This window comes from Theobroma cacao, chromosome 5, assembly GCF_000208745.1.
Source record: "Theobroma cacao cultivar B97-61/B2 chromosome 5, Criollo_cocoa_genome_V2, whole genome shotgun sequence".
In the NCBI taxonomy this organism is placed as follows: Eukaryota; Viridiplantae; Streptophyta; class Magnoliopsida; order Malvales; family Malvaceae; genus Theobroma; species Theobroma cacao.
Window position 1 is genome coordinate 26,536,228 of NC_030854.1, and position 24,177 is coordinate 26,560,404.

A 24,177-nucleotide genomic window follows, 5' to 3' on the forward strand; every position below is an offset into this window, starting at 1 on the left:
ATCTATATTAAGCTTTTACACCATGTTTTTGGCGGGTTTTGGTATTTTCGAAGAAAAATGACGAAAATGCCTTGTGAGCCAAAAGTAATATTTTATTATTTTGATTTGAAAATGACTTATGATTTTTTTTTTGAAATGTGAGATTTAATAACTGTCGCTCAGTAGGGAGATGCAAAAGCTGATGTTAAGCCTTGCGGGGTTTCGATCGGTATTCGGGGTAATGAGTGCCTATTTGGACGTCGCGGCGGTTGTCACGGGCTCGATGGGAGTTCCGGGTCGTGACATGTCCAACCTCTTTGACACCAAGTCTAGGTAACACAACTTCTCTCGCCTAATACCACAACCAATCGTCTACCTCATTTGGATGTCCTTAAACACATAAAAATCAAGCCAAAAAATTACAACAAAATATAAGGCCGTAGTTAGTTGGGAAACTGACAAAAGATTATAGTTCACGGATGGAACAACTAAAACAGAATCTAAATTCAAAGTATCAGTAAGGGACAAGGATCTTTCCCCAATAACCGAGGTCGAAGCACCATTGGCTGTAGACACATATATTTGTGAGGATGGTTTAAGAGTTAAGACTTGTCTAGAATGAAATGTCATATGATCTGTAGCACCGAATCAATTATCCATGTACTATTAGAAACAGGTGTAGACGTATTTAAGACTTTACCACCATTACTGGTAAGTGCTGCCAATGCCGAGGCCTTTTCAGCAACCTCATCCTTTGCCTTTGTTTCAACTATTGCAGCAGTGGAGATCTTCTTGGAATTTCTGTTTCGTAAATTACGGCTATGATCCCACCATTCAGGATACCTCATGATTTCAAAGCATCTACTTTTAGTATGACCAGATTGATCACAATGAATGCATTTGTAGGTGGATTTGTTGGCATCATTTATGGTCTTATGATAGTTGGACTTTGATTGATTCTGCTGGTTTTGAGCTACCATGGTTGAAGTTTCATATTTTTCAAAGTCTCCATTCATCGTTATGCATCAAACAGATTCACGGTGGACCAGTGCATAACATTCTTCCAATTTAAAAATAGGTTGCTTTCTCAAAATTTCACTCGGATTTGTTCAAATTCACCATTTAATCCTGCAAGAAAAATTTGCACTCTTTTCCGTTGAATTGATTTTCAGTAAGATTCAACATCTTTCTCAATCTCCATAATCACCTTATCACGATGATCCAACTCACTAAAAATTTCGGTTACTTCTCCATAATACACAGAGAGTGCTCTGCCATTTTGTTAGCACAGGAAGCTTTCTGATTTAAAGCGAAAACTTGTAACTCATCTACTACATCATAGAAAGCTTTAGAAAGGGCTTTCCAAATATCACAAGTAGTGGGTAAGCAAATATATCACTTCATAATTTTTGGAGACCTAGACATCAATAGCCATCTCTTGACCTTTTGATTGTCTACACATCACTTTTCATATCCATTATTCTTTTCGACACGTAGTTTCGAGTCTTCACGAATAAAGGAGAGTTTCTCCTTCTCAGCAATATGCATTTCCATGATTTGAGACCACACATCATAATTTGTCTCATTAAGTACAATTCCTGTGTTGAGAGATGAACTTTCGAATTGAACAATAATAATAGCAGATTTGCTCATGGTGGTGTGAGTAGGCTCTAATACCAAGTTGAAGAATCAGAGTATGAGAAGAATATTTTTTTGGTGTTTTTACTCAATGAATGTGTACAGTCCATAAATAGACATGGGTCAAAGGTATAGATCCTATAATCAAGCTATTGTTCCTACTATCGAGTTTTTCTTTGTTCCTATAATCAAGCTTTTCTCATAACGAGTTTGTCTACACCTAATATACATCTAAGTTACCTCTAGAATAGGAAAAAATCACAAGAATAATTATAAGGATAGTTGACTATCTACTAATATTTCAATAGATTTCATTTGGTAAGAATACTTGTTCAATCATAAGGCATAAGTACTCCATCCAGATGAGTTGAGTCAGTGTGTAAAGAATGTGAGTTCCTTTTCCTATGGGTCATAGGCTCACATGAGAAAACACAAGCAATATATTTGTTATTTTTATACCACATATGAGGGTTTTATAAGTTAGTGTTCACCCCATAACTACATGTCATGTCATGTGATTACCTAGTTAACCTATTGAGTCGGGTTAACTCAAAATATTGCTGACGAGTCGAGTTTGAATATTTTTAATATATGGACTCGACTAACTCAACTGCTCTTTATGTTTGCAGCATACATCCAAGGCGCAAATCAAGGCCTCATGCTCACCAATCTTGGCGCTGGCAATGGCCTGCTGACCCTGAATGCTTTTACTAATAGAAAATCATTCATCTTTGGCGCTCCAAACTCTCCTGGGACTTTAGACTTGATCCAATTTATATCAAGAAAAGGAACTGAAGCTTGCACATAATTTTATATCAGAGCTCCATCTGCTCACCAACAAAAACCAGTTACTTTAATTAAGCAATGGAGCTTGTGATTAGACAAGATCCCATTAATTCAAGGAGATTGCTGTGGCCCTTGGAGAGATGGACCCAATAAGGAAGAAAGGAGCAGCAATGATGACAAATTGAAAAGGCTATCATCATCTCATTTTTATAATTGTCAAACAGCCAATTATAATCAATTAAAGTTTGTCAAGAATGCCTTTTGTTCGTTCATGTATAAATTATTTAGGAACAAAATGACAAGTATTTTCAAGACTGAAAGATCTCTTTAGATAAGTGATGGGTTTCCCCTGAAAAGTTGTGGTTCATGGTTTGTTTAAACACTTGATAAGTGGTGGATTCAATTAGCATTATTTTATATTCATCACTGCCAGTGTAGTGTTGGGTGCAGTCCCATAAATATTCTTATAAATTGACAGATTTGAGTACGCACTTACCCCTGGAATCTTTTGATTTTAAAGCACAAGATTGCATAAAATAAGCAAAATAAAATGTTGTTAAAGAGAAGGAGCCGACCACGCCTAGGACTTTTTGCTTGTGAAGATAATGATTACTTACCTATTTAATGTTGAAACTTAAAATAAACAAACCCCTGAGAGGAATTAAGAAGAGAAAATCCCACTAATAGTCAACAACTGTCATTTATGTATTCATACTCCTATGCTGTCTTGACTCCACTCATCATCATTTTCATAACTTTAATGTTATAAAAATGCCTAGTCTTTCATTGAATAACTATGGGGTGTAGTGGCAGAGCTGATTGCTGTGGTCAACCATAGTGGAGAATACAACAGCAAGCAAACATTGATTTTGGCAAAACTCACGGTCATGGATTTTATGTTTTAATAATTAGGGAAGGGTGGGTAAAATATTCAAACCAAAACCTGACCCCTTGTTCCTTGGTATTGTGTGTTTGGTAAGAGGGCAAGAGGAAGAAAATGAAAAGAGGGAATATTGCTGCACTGCAAAAGTCCATGCACCCTTGTTTATTGAGCCAGTTGGTCCTTGGCATTGTGTAGTTTCCTCTGGGAAAATTATTCAGCAATGAATGGCTTTTCCAAGTGCTATATGCAAGAGGCTTAAGAAAGTCCAGAAGCAGATTGATATTGGTCTTGTGTTGTCTGACTCGCCATTTTCAATAAACCAACAAGTAGGAGCAAACATAGCTGGAATGGGGAAGCAACATAAGCATCTTTGTTCATTCTGTAAGCGTAAAATAAGATCAAGATAAAACGACCTGCAGAAGATACCTTTGTTACAACGCAATCCATTTCCTTAAGTACACACCTGAACTGAACCTTCACTGCAAAAACATCCAACGAAAGCATAAAATTCACACTACATAAATGGTTGGTTCATCTCCTTCAATCTATAATGAGGAGAATGGAGCAGCCTAAAAATGAAAGAAAATTGGTCTTTCTTACAAAGAATATGGAACCATATGTTCTCAAATGATGAACTTTTCATTACTTATATTGGAGTCCGATACAAATGCAAATCATATACACCCACCTTCTTTAACAAATTAATACATGAAAAAACAAAAAAACAAAAAGTGTTGAATAATCACAAGATGAGATACATGCCAACCAAATAAAAGAATGTTGACCTGCCAGCTGTCCTCAACTACAATATGTGATCATTACAAAGGCAGTGACGCTAAGAGGAGAGGGGGGAGGGGGAGGGGGAGGGGGAGGGGGGAGGAAAAAAAAATAACAAATCACTCTTTCATGCAACATCACAATCAATCCCGATACTAACCACAACTACATTCACCAAAACGGCAAATGACAAAAAGCTAGACATGGCAATCCAGGCATCTTATACCGATGAAACCAGGCAGAAGTGAAGACCATACTAAATGAGGGATTGCTGGTTAGAATGAATTCATGCTCTAGAATAGATCAACTTTCTTCTTCTGCATGTCTTGCTTCCACTTTGGCAATTTATAAAATGCTTCTTTTGCCATCCCAAATACTGTCTGGAACTCCTCATCTGATAAATATGCCTGAGAAATAAGAATAGTAAGGACATGAACATTGAGACAAAGATAGAATGAACTTAAAAACATCAATGGCGCAACAAACCTCTCTCCGCTTAAAGTCAATTCCAGTTACAGGATTGTCAGATTTGGCCTTCAGTTGGTCATAACTGAATGTACTTTGACTGCTTCCACTGCCATTCTCATCCTGTTCCAGCTCTTGTTTTGGTTCTGAATTGTCCCCATTGGTTTCAGATACTACACCTGTCTCCTTGGCTTCAGCAACTTCTTGAGAATCCTCTGCTTCAGAAGGGTCCACTTCACTCTTTGTTTCAGCTGTACAAAGTCAATGCATCAGAAACAGTTTTAAAAAGTACATGAAAAGACAGGAGGTCAAATTTACTTATCAGGTGCTGCACCAAGAATATTTAGCAACTTCTTGTGGATCAGCCTAAAGCAATGGTTCTTTTTTTTTTTTTTTTAAATAATATTGTACAAGAGTTCTTACGAGGTGGGCTGGTTACTGCAGGAGTGCTGCTAGTGGATTTTGTAGGGGATGCATCAGGTGATTGTTTCTTCTTTTCAGCAGTAAGAACCGAGGAAAGAGCAGCTACAGCTGCCGCTCTTTGTGATCCCTGACTAGCACTGGAAGGCTTTGGTGCTGAAATTTTGCTTCCCGATGATGAATTAAATGCAGAAGATAAGGCAGCTAAAGCTGAAGCTCTCTGTGTAGGTCCTCCTTGGTTTCCATTAGATCGATCCTGGGCCTGCGACAATTTCACATATCAAATACCTTATTCATAAGCAAAGTAAAAGAATGCTTTGAATTCTCAAAACAGAAGCACACAGGACGTCAGTCATAATCTCCATATATAAAAACAATAATACATAATGACATGTAAAGTAACGAAACGGCTGAAAAGCAAAAAGAAAGAATAATAAGCACAGCATCCAGTTACATACAAAGACGAGAGTCAAATGAGCTACCTAAAGTAAAAACATACATGATTAATGAAAATAAGCAGAACTAATATGCAAGCTAATTAAGAAAGGGGAAAGAAATGCATTATGAAGCTGAAATTAACCGGGAAAAAGGGGGAAAACAAAAAATAATAATCCAAAACAAGTCCGGCCAAAAACAGATATACATATTTAACAAGGCAAATTAAACATTGTAAAATTAAGAAGAAACAGGATTCATAATTCTCCTCTTTTCATTTACATAAATTTTTTTTTTCTGGCTTTTGGTATCCTGCAATGGCAGCTAGCATAGATGAGAAACATTATTCAAAGGAGCCAGAAAGTAAATAATTCATTAGACAAAAGACAACATGAAGCAAGTTGATGAACTATACTTGGATATCTGTAAGCAAGTATAGGTTACTCATGATAAAGACTACTTTTTGTGCTGCAGGTGATATCTCTTAGCAACGAAATCCTACATGTATTCTTAAAAGGCATTCATTTCCAGTTTTCTAACACCCCCTTCCAAATGTTTTGGGAACTTCATTAGGTGGGTTGTCAGCAGTGTAAGCTCCCAACTACATCAAACCAACAATGCAAAGAACAGAATATAAGAATCAAAACTTCAAACATTACAAATTTTCAATGAAAGGCTGCCATAAAGCACAATTGTTTTCTCCTAAACCGAGGCAGCTAATAGTCCTACCATTCTCAAACTAATTCAGACGGTACAACCAGTTCAACTTACTAGTTCCTTTTCAGCTGTTACTAACTGAGACTCAAAAGTAAATGCAGTCAAAATTAAAAAAGTATATAGAAAAGGGTTCAGAAAAAGTTTAGTGGCATGGAGCAGTTTATTACCGAAAGGGTTGATTTTGCAGAAGATGGATTGAATGCAGAAGACAAGGCAGCTAAAGCTGAAGCCCTTTGAGTGGGACCCCCTTGGTTCCCATTGGACTTCTCCTGTCTCGGCAGCATAGAATCCATCAGTCAGGGAACTAGTTTAGCAAACGAATGGAGAGAGAGAGAGAGAGATTATCATCTTCACATAAGACCTAATGCCACTATCCTTAATTTACAAATTCAAATTATTACCCAAAAAGACAACAAGGTCAGGATCTAAGGCTCCACCTTAAGGCAACTGCTACTGAAGTTCAATGTCATCACATTGTAACAGATGATATCTTAATTCATCTTAAAAGTTTTCTTTACGTGTCACTTAAACAAGAGGCTTCCTCTTTCTGAATTAAATTTAGCAACAATATGCCTCATAGAAAAATGATTATTGATGCCCACAATGGATAAGCAAAGCAAAGTCGATAACAGGAAGCCAAAAGGAAGCCATATATAACAACATCAAAAGGAGTAATATTATAACAAATCTCATCCATGCTTTCAATCCATCAAAACAAAACCTGCTTTAATAAGTTATTTCCCTTACAAGGAGCCTTAAAAATAGACTCCCATTTAATTTTTATGATCCAAATTTCACTGTATGCTTGACAGAAACTTCATATAGCGAGAATTGGTCAGCTCATGTGAATTAAAGAAATAATTTACCTCTACAGCATGGCTAGCCCCAAAGAGCAATGCCACCTTCTTCTGGAATGAATTTCCTTGTACCTGTGTTCCAAAGAGAACATCTAAGCATATATATCAAACATATGCAGTTGAATGCAACACACATGAAAGGAAGGATGAACCATATCAGTGGAAGAGCTGTTAACCCTTAAAGAAACAAAATAGTATTTCATAACTCTTTCATAGTGTGGGTATAGAATAAGCTGAACCGTTTTTTTTTTTGGTATACTGTGAGTGGCAACAATTAAAGTAATTGTGATATTTATTCAAGATAAAAGAGACTTTCAATGGTTTGATCCTTTCATTTAAATTTTTTTTTTTGAAGTAGATGGTACTTTTAACAAAGTGCACTATGCTAATCAAGACTTCCGCTCTGGTCCAAGTAGCATCATCATAATACTATCATAACTTTTCATCCTTGGGGCTCTCTCATCTCAGTTTAAATTTTGGAGTCCTCATGCTTTGACTTCTTATTTCCTGCACCTCACACCAGCTCTAAAGTTTTTTTTTTCTTTTCTCCTTATTTGTTTTTTTCTGCATAGATAGAAACTCATGAACCCAGGCTACATTTGATGCTTAAAGGTGTGGTTAAATAGTCATATAATCCTCTACAGGCTCTCCATCAGACTCACATTCAAACATTTCGTCATCCACAATACAATTGCATTGATTTAAACCATGTGCTATGCATTTTCTCAATATTGTCCATTTCGCATAGACAAGCTGAGAATATAACTTCTCATAATTTGTTGCTGATGAAGATGAAAGTGATCTAACAATAATTTGAAGTAACAGTAGCTCAAGCATAAAGTAGAAAGATCTAGTCAAGAACACACATACAGTAGCTCGTGTGGAATCCCATGAAAAGAATGTTGTGAAGAAGCAGGGTTCATTTCCTTCAGTAACTTTGTAAAGTGGAACATTTGGAGACAAACCCTCTAGAGATGCAGCCATGTCTATGTATTTCTGTAAAGAACTTCAAAATGAATAACGAGCAGATTGAAAGGATAAAATGACAAAGAAATCAGGTTTTTATTTATTACCTGACCAATTTCAAAAACATTTTGCTTTTCTTTGGTGTCTACAGACTGACCAACCCAAACAAACACTTCAGCATGTGTGTCAAGTATCAAACTATCTTCTGTCAAGAGATCATCTTGAGAGAAGTTGTAAACTTCCTCAACCTGCAAAACAAAATGCAAAATTACATGTAGAAGACACTGGATACCTGGAGGAAAGGAGTTTCAATTACATTAGAAGTCTCAAACTCACCTCAAACTTTCCTGAGGCATCCACGTGGAAACAGATAAAATCATGGAAAGAACAGTTAGAATGGTAATAAGCTTCTTCAACAACTTCAAGGAGGAGGAAGAAAGCATAGAGCACAAATTTGATATTAAAGCAAATCACATTTAAGAACAAGGAAAGACACCTTTGTTAAGAGAGAACATGAACAAGTGGGGATCCCTGACAGTCTCGGTAGATGCTTTTTTGCTGGTATAACTTTGTTTCCCCCCAAGTGCAAACCAGAAGGTAGAACTCTCTGTTCCTTCTTTAGCATGTTTGAGAGCAACTCCAGGCTGAAGGCAAAAGATTATAGATGATTGATTGACATGGGAAGGAAGTTGTTTAAAAGAACCATGTGCTATTATTAACTTTCATTATTGAGGAGCAAATCATAAGTTTAATGTCAGGAAGATACATTATGCTAGACTGTGAAATGTACCCAGCTGGAGATTTGTGATAAAATAAAAAGTTAACTGCAACAGTCAACTGAAAAGAACTATAATCATTATCTAAGAATTAAATCTTACCATGTCATTGGAAGAGGATCATATAGGCATAAATTACTTAGATTGTTTAGTTGTATTGATTAACCGGTTGACTTGACTTGTTAGACGCTAGACTGTAACTACATCAAGTTATCACCAGGTTTCCCAAATAAACCCATTCTTGAATCTTGTGTCACACCAAAGACCAAAAGTAAAAAATTTTCTGCAAAGAATATACCTTTAAAAATTCAGCAACTTTAGCAGCTAATTGCTGCTGTTCATAGGTGCTTTGATTTCCATGCCAAGTGAAAATTGAAGATCCAGATTGCAGAAGGAAACACTCAGTAGAGTTCAATGATGTTGCCACCTGAACAATAGTTACAAAACAAGGAGGTATTGCAGCTAGGATACAATAGGAATATGCCATGATGCTGCACACATCATAATAACAACTGCAGGAATACAGTCATCATCACACATTTGACACTAGTAAAATAAATGGAGGCACTATGGAAGTTGCATTTTTGGTTCCCTTCTCTGCCCTTTAACGTCCATAATCCAGGTAGGTGTATTATGAGCACTTAACTCAATCCCAAGGCTTTCATGTTCCTTTCTCATGTGTTTACCAAGTACTCTTTTTGCTGCCTCTTTGATGCCTTTAAGTTTTGAACCAAATCAAGCTTTCTTGATAAAGAAAAGTCTTAGCTTTCTTCTATTACATCTAATGACATCGACTAGGTTGGTAGTCATAGTTGTAAAGTTAAAACCTTCTCAAATCAAACAATCTTTATCTAACATTTCAGGATTCGAGGCCATCAATTCACCAACAATTGCTCTTTTCAAAGTTGTTTTTAATCCTAAACTTTCAAATCACATCTTGCATGAGTTATGAGACCTTTTATTAACTAGTTTCACAATCATAATTGCAGCATTAGTGAACAACAAAAGCCAGAGGTAGAGTTTTGTCCTTAAGAAACAACCAAATCCTCAGAAGACTTACATTTCAATATTTCAACCAATGCAAGACAGCAACTAATTCAGTTTCAAGTACAAATAAATATTTATCACACATGTTCACTTTTACATTAGTAATTAATCATGAGTAATTGACAAATAAAACCAGCTTATCAAGGGAAAACAAATTTTTTTTATGAGACTACTGAACTTAAAGCACAATGAGACCACAATAAAAAAGGAAAAACAAAAAACCAACAGAACTATGTGTGAAGCTTCCTTGACTAAATAAATATGCCAGATGATAACTTGCTTGAAATTTAGAAAAATAATAGCAAAAGAGACGGGGACCTTCTGCTTGACAAGCTATTTCTTCTATTTTAAATCATGGTGATAGGACACTGCCAATCATCCTACCATGGTCAGAAAGATTCTGGACAAGCACTGAACAATTACCAAGATACATACAATAATGCTCTTGAAGCATGATAAAGAAAGGGATGTTAAGAGTTATGCTGAAGCACTTTAATATAGGATATTTCATAAAAAAAGACCTGAAAAATATCTCAAATCATTTAAGATAGGAAAGGCCATTAAAGTTAGGCTAAAGCAATGAAATGTAAATTTTGAGAATGAAACAACACAATTCCAGAAAACTTGGCAAAAGAACTCACAAATATTTGATGGTTTACATGCTTAATTGCTGGATTTTCAATCAAATTTCTCAAAGTCAAAAGAAAACTTAAAACTATAAACTTCTCAGTGCAAATTGAAAAAGATGTAACGCCAAACATGATTCTACACTTAATACTGGCAACTGGAAATATTATGGTCTAAAATCCACTTGCTTGCCAAACAACAGTAAACTAGTCTTTGCCTATAAGTTTTAAGGAAAAACCATGAACATTGGGAATTCCAAATCACCAACCAAACATAATTTTAAAAGGCAAAAAGAGTCAAAACAACCAATAATTACATACCGCATCAACTTGCAATGCTTTATTATTGTGGACAGAGGTTCCTGATATCCGAAAGAGAGCAACACAATCTGCTGTGTAGGTTTCATCTGTCAAGCCTTTGTCTGCTATACTCTTTTTGTAACCAGTGCTTAGACCACCCTAAAGAGGAATCAATCATAGGAAAATTAGTTGATAACCAGCAATTCTAAACCAAAATCTTCCAAGTTATTGGTATTGAGATTCTAAACTATGAGGACAAAATAAATACCTTAAGGACCACCATAGGTTGAAAAAGCGCAATGAATTGGGGTGGCTCTTTACCTTCAAAAACTCGACCCTGCAAGAAGCATCTATTAGGAACATGAGCCTCAGAATCATAGCAATCAGCCAAAGGTAATATGATACCTGAACAGGCCTCCCCTTAAGTGAGTTAGACATTGTATTAGCCAACCGAGCAGCCATCTTTTGGTCCTCCTGAATTAAGAAATATATATACTTTTAGAAAATAAAATTTTAACTAGTGAGAATGACCATCACCAGAATAAAGTCCATCATATTAACATGTAACTACATAAGCACCTCTTTCTTCTATACAGCAAACAAGACATATGGAAGCTACGATTAGGAAAGTAATGAAAAACGGGATATAAATTCAATGTAGAGAACACACCGAATGAAGTAGATATTGTCACTGCTATATGAGTTAGAAGCCAATTCATCGTAAGAAGTAAGCACAATTAAGAAACATATATATAAGCACAATTAAGAAATATATATACTTTTAAAAAATAAAATTTTAACTAGTGAGAATGACCATCACCAGAATAAAGTCCATCATATTAACATGTAACTACATAAGCACCTCTTTCTTCTATACAGCAAACACGACATATGGAAGCTACGATTAGGAAAGTAATGAAAAACAGGATATAAATTCAATGTAGAGAACACGCCGAATGAAGTAGATATTGTCACCGCTATATGAGTTAGAAGCCAATTCATCGTAAGAAGTAAGCACAACAAATTATAAAGAATATGCTCAAATTCTCAAAAATCAACAGTGACAACAAAAGTTGAACTTGTTGCAAAGAAATTTAACATGTAAAAATTATATTTAAGAAACAAAAACTATGAGCTGCACTAGGTATCACCAGCAAAGATACAGGTTATTGTTAATGCAGCCTCATCAATGGGAAAAAAAATATAGCAGCTTTCAATTTTCTTTTTCTTTCTTAACTTCATATCAGAGATTTCAGGTTTTTCTTTTTCCTTTTAATTTTATGTTCATGATAGCATGGGTGCTGTGGCAATTTTGTCAGATTCCAGAATGGGTGAGGATTATGGGCCTTACTTTTCTTCAATTTGTCTTCTTTTATTTGTTTAATTTGTCAAGCAATCTTAATTCCCAGCCACTAATTGCTGTATTTTTTACAATGGGGAACCCCTAACCATTCACACCCATTGCAGATGCACCTGGATTAGGACTCCCTCAAATTTCCATGACTAAACTGAAGGGTTGCATATCTGTTATATGTACCCATGTGTGCTTCAATTCACTATTTTCATAGCCTGATATTTTACCAAATATTATTTGTCCACAAATTTCCATGACTTAAACTGAAGGGTCTTAGATCTGTTATATGCCCGTATGTGCACTTGCATCACTATTTTCATAGCCTGATCTTATATTTATAGAATCCAATAGGTGCAGTCAAAATTCTACCTTCCATCAATGGTTCAATTAGAGATGCTGCAAGATTGACTAGGGACCATTAATGGTACCTATGAATGCCTAGATAGAGTAAGCCTGCCAAAAGGAAACTAATTAGGCAGCTTAAGAATCCAGATAATGTGGCAGGCCTAGTTGATGATGTGCATGAAATTAGGAAGGCAACTTTCAAATTTCACATCTGATGGAGGCACTCATACTGGTAAGCATATCTATTGTTCTTTCAATAATGACAAGGAGCTCATCTTGGCAGCACTCTAGTCTATATTAAAACACATCAAGTTCACTGTTTCCCATTAAAATGTGGAAGGCAGTTCTATCATCAACAAAAAGTTGAGATGAATGACTGAAAGGGTGTATTAATTTAAATTATGTTAAACCCATCGAGAACAATGTAAATTACCTCAATGCTATCCTTTCCAATCCAACAGCAGAGAAAGTAATCTTCTTTCCTGTCACCTGAGTGGTAGGTATAAAGCACAATGTAGCAGTCTCCACTATAGAATTTACCAATATCCTCTTTTGGCAACGGTGTCTTGGCACTGCCATTGATGCACCACACCTGACAAACAAGCAATACCATACTCATGTAAACAGTTTATGTCTTCAAAGCCAAATCCCAAAAACCAACTAAAAACAGACTAGTAACTCCACCTCCATCTTTCCACCCCCTTCAAGCAAAGGAGGAACTTCCTCATTTACAGGAGCACTTTTGCTCATCCCCTTCACACCAACCCCTTGTTGCTTCAGCAGAGCTAGCAGTAGAAAAATACCATTCAATAATGTAAATTTACAAAACATAATAGTGTCATTTGTAGCTTATTAAGTGAAACCTACCGGCTACTTTTCCTCTTCCCTCCTCACCACCAGGAGCTGCAGACCCTGCAGGCCAAGAATCAAAGTTGGACTTGAATGAATTGGTCTCATACCCTTGGATGACACGGGTTATGCGTGTTGCTTTTGGTCTATTGTGGCCAGCAACAAATTCCTGGAGATAAAAGGTATGGAATGAGAATCTGTATTCTTGAAATTCATGAAGATATAAATGCCACGACTCTAGCTCTACCTCAGCAACTTGACTGGCAGCTTTTCTATCCTCTACTTGTGTCACCCGTCCAACCCAAACAAAAACCTCAGCACCACAGTCTAGTAGATAGCACTTGTTGTTTTCCAAGAGACCTTTTGATAGTTCGCCTTCTACGATCTTCACCTCACCATCAGTTATGCTACAGGAACCAGTGATTTCAAATTGGCAGTTAATTAAGACATACACCTTTAAAAAAACAGTAACATAAACTAATATTAACACAAAAAGGATTTCAATCAGGAGTGCCTCAATAGATGCCCTACCTCAACACAAGCATCTTACCAAAGCAAGTTCAGTTCATCTATGTTACCTATAATAATGGCAACCACAAAAATATCCTTAAGGCTGTCTGGGGAACAAATTAAAATAAGCTTAACGTGTTCTTTCACTCACTGCAGTAAAATTAACTATACACGGGAAAAGCTTTAATATATAATCTTATCTCCTTTTCCTTTTTGATAAAGAAAAGAGGCAATTGACGTAGAGTGTAAGAATTAACAATTCTGACCTTAATCTATAATGCTGGCTCATGACTTCAGTACTAGTCAAAACATGCTTGATAACAGCAAAGAACTTGATTTTATATTTCTTGAAGCATAAAGATAATTGACAGGAATTCCAAAAAGAACATGTGAGAAACATATGACTTTGAACAGATTGGATGAACTAAATAGAATGGGTTCTAGAGTTTGAAATGAGAAAACGGTTTTAGAGTTGTTTGCTTTGAACTAACAAGGTTCCACTGGTTGAGATTTTAGGGTAAAATATTAGCTGGATTAGGACAGCTTGATTTTATGGGTTGTTATGTTGAAGGTAATAAATAAAAACAGATACAGAACTATATGGAAGCTTAAGGATTTCAAGAACATAAAAAAAGCCTTTGATGCAAGCTTGCAGCAAGGAAGAAAAAAAAGGGTAATGAGTGCTGTTCCAGTACCATGAACAGTTTCTTGGAACGACTGGTTAATTTTATCTGATGATTTCACGCAGGCAAGAGGTTGGAGCTACAAGATTTGCCTTAAAGAACTAGAAACGAAGAGAATAATCCAGTAAATACAGCAACATAGAATTAAGAGTAGAAGAACAAAGGGATGAAGAAGATAACCCCCAGCTCCCAAATCATCAAAAGATACACAAAAAGACACTGCTAAATTTTCATAAAACTATACGCTCTAGTTTCATGGAAATAATTATATCAGTTAAGACTCCAATCGTAGCGAGACTAAGACCCTTAAAATCACAATATTAGCAACAACCTGAATTAATGAAGCACATTATATACACCAGCCAGCATCTTTATGTAGATAAATGAACAAAACTTCTGCTTGTTCTAGAAAAAATAAAACAAAAGAACATCTGAAGACTAAACCTTCATAAACTACTAGATTAGCGACCAGCTGACCTAAAAACTGCTATAAGCAGGTGTCCTTGGACCAAAAAACTTCTTTTTTTCTCATTAGAGTCATGACTTTGACTCTTAGCTTCAACATCTTCAACCACTCTGATAACGTGCCAAAAATATGACTGACTAAATAGGACCAAAACAAAACAAGTTTCATGTTTTAATCCGCCTGCATTTAATAGAAGAGCAAGCATATATACATACACATGAAGAACGATGGTGTGATTTTATATTTATACACATACTACATCTGCACTCCTCACTTTTACTAACCTTACTAAGGATATGATTTAGAGCACTGTATTATGATGCATATAACCAACGCCTCATAGAGAGAAAAGGCTTGCTTTCTTGTATAGTTGTTTTTAAACAATGGTAACACTAACTTGTTCCTACTCAGAGGAATACTTGAAGTTCCAGCTTAGTAGTTATCAACACCATCAGATTGGAGAATTGATAAGACCCATATAAAGGCATAATCTCTATAAATAACATCAGAAACACAATTTATAAATATTTTCATAAACTCCAAAGGTCACTACTATTTAAATTAAAAACTCTCTAAGGTATAATTTCTCAAGTATACAGCATGAAACAGTATGTTAACGAAAATATGAACAGGATGATCACCTCCCCACTAAAAGACACAGCCAAGAAAGTTGAAACAATTCTCAAACCTCTACATAAAAATATTTTCAGCCAAGTAAGTTCATTCTCAGAGAACTCTTACAACAAAGAGGGTGAATGGCTACACAGCCCTTTAGTTTTTCTCTTCTTTTGTCAATCTCCGATGAGAGTGTATTTGATCATGCATGCATGAATAAGTAATATAAATAAAACTATGCAAAATTAATTCTTTGCGTATTAATCTGGTTGCGAGAACTAAGAAACTGAAGTACTCTTACCAACATAAAAATAGGATACATATCATTAGTGTCTAACTCTAGCAAAATTCTAGATGCAACTCAATTTTCATTTCTGCAGCAGAAGAAAAAACAGAAGATACAATTACCTATAAAGTTTAGCAGGAGTGGTCTCAGGAATAACATCATCTTCACCGGCAACCTTCTTGCCTATTGGAGCAAAACCACCAAAGAGAACCCAGAACTCACCGGAGTCGGACTCTGTATCCAACTTCCCATCATCTGGCAGAGTGATGACCATTTACGCATATATAAGTGAAGATCGAAAAAGTGCCCTCTTTAGAAAGATTAAAATAAATGAACCTTGCATGCAATTCGATAAATACAAGTGGAGAAGTAGAAAAGCTAGAAAAACAGCATCACCAATACTGTAAATGCATGCACCCTTACCAACAATTGCAACGTCACATTTTCCCTCATGGTACTTTTCCTTTAAAAACTGAATAACTTCCAATGCCTTTGCCCTTTCCTGAATATTAGAGTTTGCACCATTGAACTGATAAATCTTATTCTGAGTGTCCAGGATAAATACATCATCGTGATTCAGTGAAGACCGAGCAAAAGGAACCTGCAAGAGCATAATAAAAAATGGTATTTCCTGATCCACAATAATCTCATGTTCAATGGAAGTTCATAATTAGTTCACAAACTTTTCTTTTCTTTTTTCTTCTTTCAATCCATACTCATAAACTTATGTAAAGAGCATGAGATACCTGCTTCAACCTGACAACTCGCTTTCCTCTGCAGACATACAACCGTGTTTCAAACTCTTCTTCTTCTGGTTTTTTAAACCCAGAAGCAATACCACCCTCCAATGGTATAATGCAAGGCTTAAAGTACGACAAAAATTTGTCAGATTCGTGGCCTTGAAGTTCCCTGTGCTGTACAGCACGCCCTCCTAGCACTGCATCTAGCTCAACAGTTTTGATAGCAGCTGTTCCCGCCTCATCCTACATGTGACAGCATGATCTCAAATTATGTTTTAGTTCATTTGAAGGAACATTTAAATCCACAACAAATTAATAAAAGTAAAAGTAGATGAAGCAGCACCTGACTTGTATCTTTTCCCATCCAGAAGTGTATGTCATACAGATATGAACCTCCCTTGCTAGGCGTTGTCTACAAAAAATATATATAAAAAGAAAAGAGCAAATGAAAAAAAAAAAAAGAAAACTTTAAATGAGTTATCAAGGCCCAAAATAAGGGAGAGAAATAAATGTTGTGTAGGTGTGCATGCACACCAGAGAGAGAGAGAGAGTCTGCACCTGTAAGACAATGTAAGAATCACCCATGTAGAATTTTCCATAGTCAGACTTTGGCAACGGAACTGGCTGAAAATCCTCAATACGCCAGATTTCAGTCCCGCTACAAGATGTCAAGTTCAACAGCCTTAACATAAGAAATTACCAGGACATATATGCAACATAAGCACACATCTCAATTTTTTTTTTTAAAAAAAAAAAGAACAGATGGCATTATCTTTTCTTTTTTCCTGCTGGCATTGGAAACAACATAGTTATTGATTCCAACCTCTCTTATCAATTAAAATATCAATATACTGTTATCTAAAAGAAAAAGCTAAAACCAAAACAAAATTTAAGTGCACAACTTCACAACTTATATGCTCTTCATTTTAAGGATACGGTTTCTGACCCACTCCTTGAAATGCAGGATCCAGAACTTTTGCAGAGCTAGACATTTCTCAGAACTCTTTATTACTGTGTTAAAAGAGTACAGCTCAACTTGATAATCCAACCTTCAGTAGTCCCGAAATTGCACAAAGCTTCACAGCTCTGGAGAAAATACAAGAAAACCTTTTTAACTGATACTTACAGCAATTTAAGCTGACTAAAAATATGCTCCCATTTCACAATGCACTATATAAGCAGAGAACAAAAAACAAGAGTCTAATAATCAGGAAAAAAGCAAATCAGTTTTGCTTTCTATGAAGAGCCAGCTTTTCCCAATCTTCAGCAACAAGCCAATGTTGGCAATATATTATCAAGGTCTAGCATAAATAAATTTCAGACAAGCTGCACGATAGTTTGATTAGCAAGATGGGGTACTTTCCTGATTTCCATTAATTTAAAGAGTGCACACTCACACACACACACACACACACACACAATGATTTGTTTATCCAGGACAAAGACAAGTAGCCTACCAGATTGAAAAACAAGATACTTGAATGACCAATATCAGATATTTCTACTTCATGTATTTTGGAACCTCTAAATGAATTAAAACATACAAAAAAAATTAACGTGCAGCATGCGACCACCCGTACCAAGTCCATTTAACATAGCTGCACAGACTTATCTAAATGGTTAGGCATACAATAAATCAACAACTGGCATTTGATTATTCTCCTCTGAGGATGACATCCCGTATGCATGTTAACTTGATTCATTCTTTCATCATTCAAGTAACCACTAAAGCATGTGTGTCTCTATGTGTCCTAGCACACAACCCAGGTCACTTAACATATATTACTTCCAATTAAAATTATTGCACATAACCTTAATTAACTTAGTACCCCAACACTGCCTTCCCTAGGACCTTCCACAAGGCAGCATGATGACCAACTTCCCATAGAAAACTGCCATTTATTTGAATACTCATTATATTAACAATGAAGCCCCATCATCATTTCATAATGAGTTGAGAAACCAACTATCAAAGAAGTATGCGTTTGGTTGTGAGAATGATAATCTTCTTAAAAGAATTCCTAAACACATGGACAACTGATGAGCATAAACACTGTCACCTTCTTTACATTAATGCTTGGACGTTGATCCACAGAAGAAAACAGATCAAATAGTCCTTGTAGTTAATGTGCTATGAATTTAATCTTCCATTCACCCAAGCCACATTACATGGTGCTATAAAAATCAGATCTACTTGTCCAATCCTAATGTTCCACGAGTAGTTTAGGCTACTACACTTATTAAATCTTCAGTTCCTAATGATAATTATCCATCCAAAGACTCAACACTTAGCTGATCCTGGTCTTACAACTAATGACAAAATTAGCATGCAAAAGAACTCTTTCACAAAGTTGATCTCAGATTACAAATTTCATATTCCTGCACCATATATGAAGAAATAGGAGCAACTTTTCAGCATGAATAAACATGAAGAATGTGTTATGTCCATGCATCTTGCATTGCAGAACTTAAAACATCAAGATGAAGTTCACATAATTGACAGGGGATCTCCAATCAGCATTCTTTCTTAAAGTAAAAATAATCATCTTTCTATATATGCACATAATTGCCAACTCCACCTAATTCCGAAGTTAATAAATTCCTATTCTTCTAGCCAAAAATATAAAATAAAATAAACTCCTATTCTTTAAACCAATCATCCATCATTTCCACACTAATCTAACACAAGTCCACTTATCCCACACATGCCAAGTATCAAGTATTTGCTTGCAGTTGTTCCAAGCTCTTAGGAGAATGCCCTCATCAAACTTGCTCAAATCTCGGCATCTGAAGCATCAATCCAATAATGAGCACTCTACGGAAAGCAATGTACTGTTTGATTTGATCGCACAAATAAACACAAGGTAGCATGGCAGCAAAGAATTTTAGCACTAGTGCCATTGATCAGCTATCCAAGCAACACTTACCACGATCGATCACGGGATCAAAAAGCAAGAAAAAACAGAATTGGATGAACCCAACAATCAATCAAAACTTGGCTCAAAGCTAAGATCTTTCAAACTCTAATGTTCAGTTACAATAACAATCAAATCATTTCCACAGCTAATGCTATAAACAGAATTCAAAAATTTCCGTACACTTACAATAGAGAGTTGTGGAAAAAAAAAAAACAAGATTTAACAAGCAGTAAACAAACAAAAACCATTATGATCAACAAGCTTAATGACAAAAAAGTAGAACATCTGAAAACTTGACATCAGCATCAGACGAGCAGATCAAAACAAGAACTAAGGGAAAAGAAACAAAACCCATTAAAATTAAGACAAGATCAAGCAAACCCAGATCAACAAGCATCAAATCAAACATGCAAAAAAGAAAACAGAGATCCAAATGAGCCACAGCCCACAAATTTAAAAAAAAAAAAGTGATCAAAGCAATGGCCTTTCCTCTGATCATAGCATATCCAAGGGAGACAGAGAAAAACAGAAATAGACGATGATCGAAGAAGAAGAAAAGGGTACCTTGAGAGAGAGATCTTTCTGTTTGAGTTTGGAAGAGCGAAGGGAAGGAGCTAAGCAGAGCTGGCAATTAAAAGATAGGAAAGAAAGGGGAGATACTTGGAAAGAAGAAAGAGAATTATTGCAGTGGTATGTGTTGGGTGAGCGTTTCTCTCTCTAACTTTATCTCTTTAGTTTGGGACTTTTTGAGATTTGCAAATTGAGAGTGAGAGATGGACGAATGAATGAATTATGATGGTGAAGCGAAGAATAGATTGAGAACACAAGAGAGAAGTTTTTTTTCTTTTTCTTTTTTTTTTGGTTTTTGGAAGGAAAGAAATGAAAAAGATTTTTGAGAGTTTGGGGCAGACAAAGTCGTTATTTAAGGCAAAAAAAATCCGGTGACGATGGCACCTGCCATGTTGGCTTTCTCTTTTGCTTAGATGGATTACTAATTACTTTTATATTTTTATTTCTCTTTATCCTTTCTTTTTTTTTTTCTTTTTCTATTTTTATATTGTTTTTTTAATTATTTGGAAAATATTTCATTTCTCACTCTTTCTGTTTTTTTCTCTCTTTTCGACAGACAACTTAACTTCATTTAGTTAAGCAATTTTTATCATTTTTCTTTTATCCTTTCCTTATGTATTGAATATGATAATTATATTACATTATATATCCCGATACCTACACATATGATGTTAAGATATAAAATAGGAAGTATTTTTCTCGTATTTCACAAATCTTAAGATTCGGAGTAAGAGATCTCTAAATTTGAGATTCCAAAAAAACTCTATACTTGAGATTCCAATTTTATCCCTAATGGGCATGCCATATGTAATATTCAAAAGTTTAGTAATGTGTGAAATTAATTCATGAATAATTTTACTATTTTAATATCCAAAGCTACATGTAAGTGTTATGGGATTATATTCTAGCTCAAAAAATATGTCTATGAAAGGGAGGAAAGGTCTCTATTGAGTAGAGGAAAGGTTTTATAGCCTTACTTATAAGTTCAAAACTCATTTCATCTCTTATTGATACAAGACTCGTTATATTCTACTCATTGTGTAATACTTTCATTGCACAAACTCTTTCACACATAAAGGAGAGGAATCCACTTTGGTATAAACCTACATCGATATTCATATCTCTCTTAAAGGATCCCACATCAACGAAGAGTTAGATAAGTTCTAATACCACTAGTTACAAGATCATACTTTTTACCTTAAAGACGTATTTATTAAGTGGAAGAAAACCCTTACTTATAAATCCAAGACTCATCTTTATATATATATATGAGATCCGTTACACAAGTTATTCCTCTCGTTTTTTATCAAATATATGTTTTATTTAATTTTAGGGATTTACTATTAATAGATTTAATTTATAATACTAAAAGTTATTTTGTCCATGATATTTTTTTTTTTGGAATTGGGAAAAGGGGAATTCGAATATGTTCTTTAAGCACAGAAATTATACACTAATCAATTAGTCAAATACTCAAATTATTTTGTCCATGATATTAATAATGTGTTTTTTATATTTGTTGATTGCATAATTTAATTTATATTTTATACAAGAAATAAGATATTAATATTTATAAATTGTATTTTAAAATAATTTTAAAAATATTTATTTTTAATTTTTATAAGATTTATTATTAATTGTTTAATATGATTATTTTAAAGATAAAATACTCCCATCTATTAACTTTTAGTCATAATTCTAGATAAGTCTATTAGTTTTCGAAATGGACACTTTGTCCTAAAAAAAAAATATTTTGCTAGATACATAAGTTCAATTTTTAGTCAACCGTTAATATTTCCATTTGTTTGATAACATGGTAATATTGAAAAAATAATTTTACCCTTTATTAATTTTAAAAATTACTATTATATAAGTTTTTTCTTTTGTAAAAAAAAATTCAGGGGAGCACCATCTCTCCCTTCCCTTGGGAGCATCATTGGTATTTTCGTTTGTTTGATGATGTGATAATATCAAAAGGATAATTTTACCTTTTATTAATTTTAAAAATTACTATTATATTTTTTTGTAAAAAAAATTCAAGGGAGCACTAGATCTCTCCCTTCCATCCCAACGGTGCTCCCCTCCCCTAGAGAGCACTTGATCGGTGTTCCCTTCTTTGGAGAACACTTGTAGTGAGGTGGTTGGTCGGCAAATAAGAGCATTGTTGGCCATCCACATTGTTTGAGAGAAAAAAAATGGGAGAAAGAAGAAAAGATATTTTAATCATGTCATTATTTTTGTTAACGGTGTTTATACTTTTGAAGAAAGTGTCCATTTCAAAAATTAATAGACTCATATGAAATTATAACTAAAAGTTAAGGAGGTGAGGATACTTTACTCTTATTTTAAATATTTTATACTAAATAATGTTTGACTTCTATAGGCTACTAACATGATGATCTTTAATTGGGATTTATAATGGCTAAATAAATTAACATTAACATAGTGATTTTAGTTCACTATTTATATATTATCATTATAATATCAAGAATCTCATGACAAATAAACCATCATGATGAGCAGGGGTGGAAGGGGGGGTTAGTAGGGGCCTTTGCCCTCTCAAAAATTTTAAAATTTTTATAACAATTGTTATTTTTTTTGTAATTTTATAACTTTGCCCCTAACTAATTTTATATATACCTATATTTTTTAAAAATTTTATAATTTTACTCTCAAAATAATTTTATAATTTTGCTCTTTATTTTATAATTTTTATAACATACCAATATCTCATTTGAATTTATGTTTATTTTTCAACTTGTAAGGGAGTTGTTGGAGATAATAAATGACCTCTCAAAAGCTTTACAACTTAAGTCTCAAGACATACTAAATGTAATTCATTTAGTATCGCTTACTAAAAAGCGTCTCCAATAATTGAGAGAAGCTAGATAGAAACTTTTGCTTATGTTAGTAATGAAGTTTTGTAAGAAATATAAAATTGAGATTCTTGACATTGGGGGTTAGATATAAATTAGATAAAAGTCGTCTCATTCCATAATTGAGCATCATTGTTGAGTTGATTTGTTTATGATTGCTATTGACTCATTCTTACAAAAATTGGATTATAGATTTAATGAAAATGTAGCGGAGTTGCTTGCTCTTGGCACATTTTTGGACATTTAGAATGATTTCAAATTGTTTAATGTTGAAAGTATTTACAACTTTGCAAATAAATATTATCTTGATGACTTTACTAAACATGATAAAATGCATCTAAGCTATCAACTAGATCTATTCAAGCTTAACATTTTTCATAATCAAGTTTTAAAAAAATGTATCTACACTTTCTGAGTTATGTCAAGTGGTGAAGAATACGAGAGTATTTAAAGTTTGCTTCCTTATTGAAATATTGATCTGACTTGTTTTGACTCTTACTAAAATATTAGAGCATGCATTTTCTACTATAAAACACGTTAAGAACGAGACTCGTATTAAAATATTAGGTAATTTTTTTAAATATTTGTTAATCATTCTCATTGAAAATAAATCATTCGAGACTTTGACATTGACTTAGTTATGGGCCTTCAACTCTATGAAAGACTCTTGAGCTCAATTAAAGATATTTAATCTTAGCATACAATAGTTGTTAAAAAAATATCTTTATTTTGTACTTAACACGTAATTGAAATTATTTATATAATTTTTACATGAATTTTTTTCATCTAAGTACTTTATGTTTTTGTCAAGTATTGAACTTCTAGTATGACTATTTTATAGACATTATCTTCGCTCTACCACTAACGATGATTTTTGAAAATGATACAAAATGATATTTTTATTTAAAAAATTAGTTGATATATTTTTGTCTTATAAAAATAGTATCTAAGGGTTGGGCTTGGCCATCAATTTTTAGCTCGAAACTTGGTTAGATTATTTTATTAATAAATAATATATTTTTATTAAATTTTAATTTGAAAATTTATTTAAAATATTAAGATTTCAATATGAAAATAATGATTTACTGATTTAATAATAAATTAATAGTTCAATGAGCATGTCAAGTTAGGTTCAGCCTTGATTTTTAAAAAGAAAGGCTTGGTAAGAATGGCTCTACCCGATTCATAGACACCTTTAATAGCACCAATCTCGTGAGACATAAATGTTTTTATTTCATATATATATATATATATATATATATATATATATATTACTTATTTTATATATATATA

At 34.2% G+C, this 24,177-nt stretch overlaps 1 protein-coding gene and 1 long non-coding RNA gene across 4 annotated transcripts; one reads left to right on the plus strand and one right to left on the minus strand.

Moving 5' to 3' along the window:
- On the plus strand, positions 213–936 carry LOC108662111. The gene is made up of 2 exons (XR_001927896.1): positions 213–312; positions 758–936. It is a non-coding gene; the product is annotated as an uncharacterized LOC108662111 (long non-coding RNA).
- LOC18598921 (villin-2) lies at positions 3,905–20,313 on the minus strand. Of its 3 annotated transcripts, XM_018121538.1 has the most exons (24): positions 20,003–20,306; positions 17,457–17,606; positions 17,079–17,178; positions 16,864–16,932; positions 16,527–16,763; positions 16,204–16,381; positions 15,903–16,035; positions 13,468–13,627; positions 13,239–13,389; positions 13,056–13,156; positions 12,805–12,963; positions 11,078–11,146; positions 10,941–11,009; positions 10,694–10,831; positions 8,998–9,126; positions 8,420–8,567; positions 8,260–8,270; positions 8,031–8,171; positions 7,828–7,953; positions 6,967–7,029; positions 6,268–6,369; positions 4,952–5,210; positions 4,550–4,779; positions 3,905–4,470 (listed from the first exon to the last, which is right to left on the minus strand). In XM_018121538.1, the coding sequence occupies exons 2-24, from the start codon at positions 17,510–17,512 to the stop codon at positions 4,357–4,359; spliced, it is 2,943 nt and encodes a 980-aa protein (XP_017977027.1). In that variant the 5' UTR covers positions 17,513–17,606; positions 20,003–20,306; the 3' UTR covers positions 3,905–4,356. The 3 variants fall into 3 exon arrangements, with proteins under 3 accessions (XP_017977027.1, XP_017977028.1, XP_017977029.1); XM_018121539.1 differs by lacking the exon at positions 6,268–6,369; XM_018121540.1 differs by lacking the exons at positions 3,905–4,470; positions 4,550–4,779 and adding an exon at positions 5,886–5,984 and having other exon boundaries at positions 5,119–5,210; positions 20,003–20,313.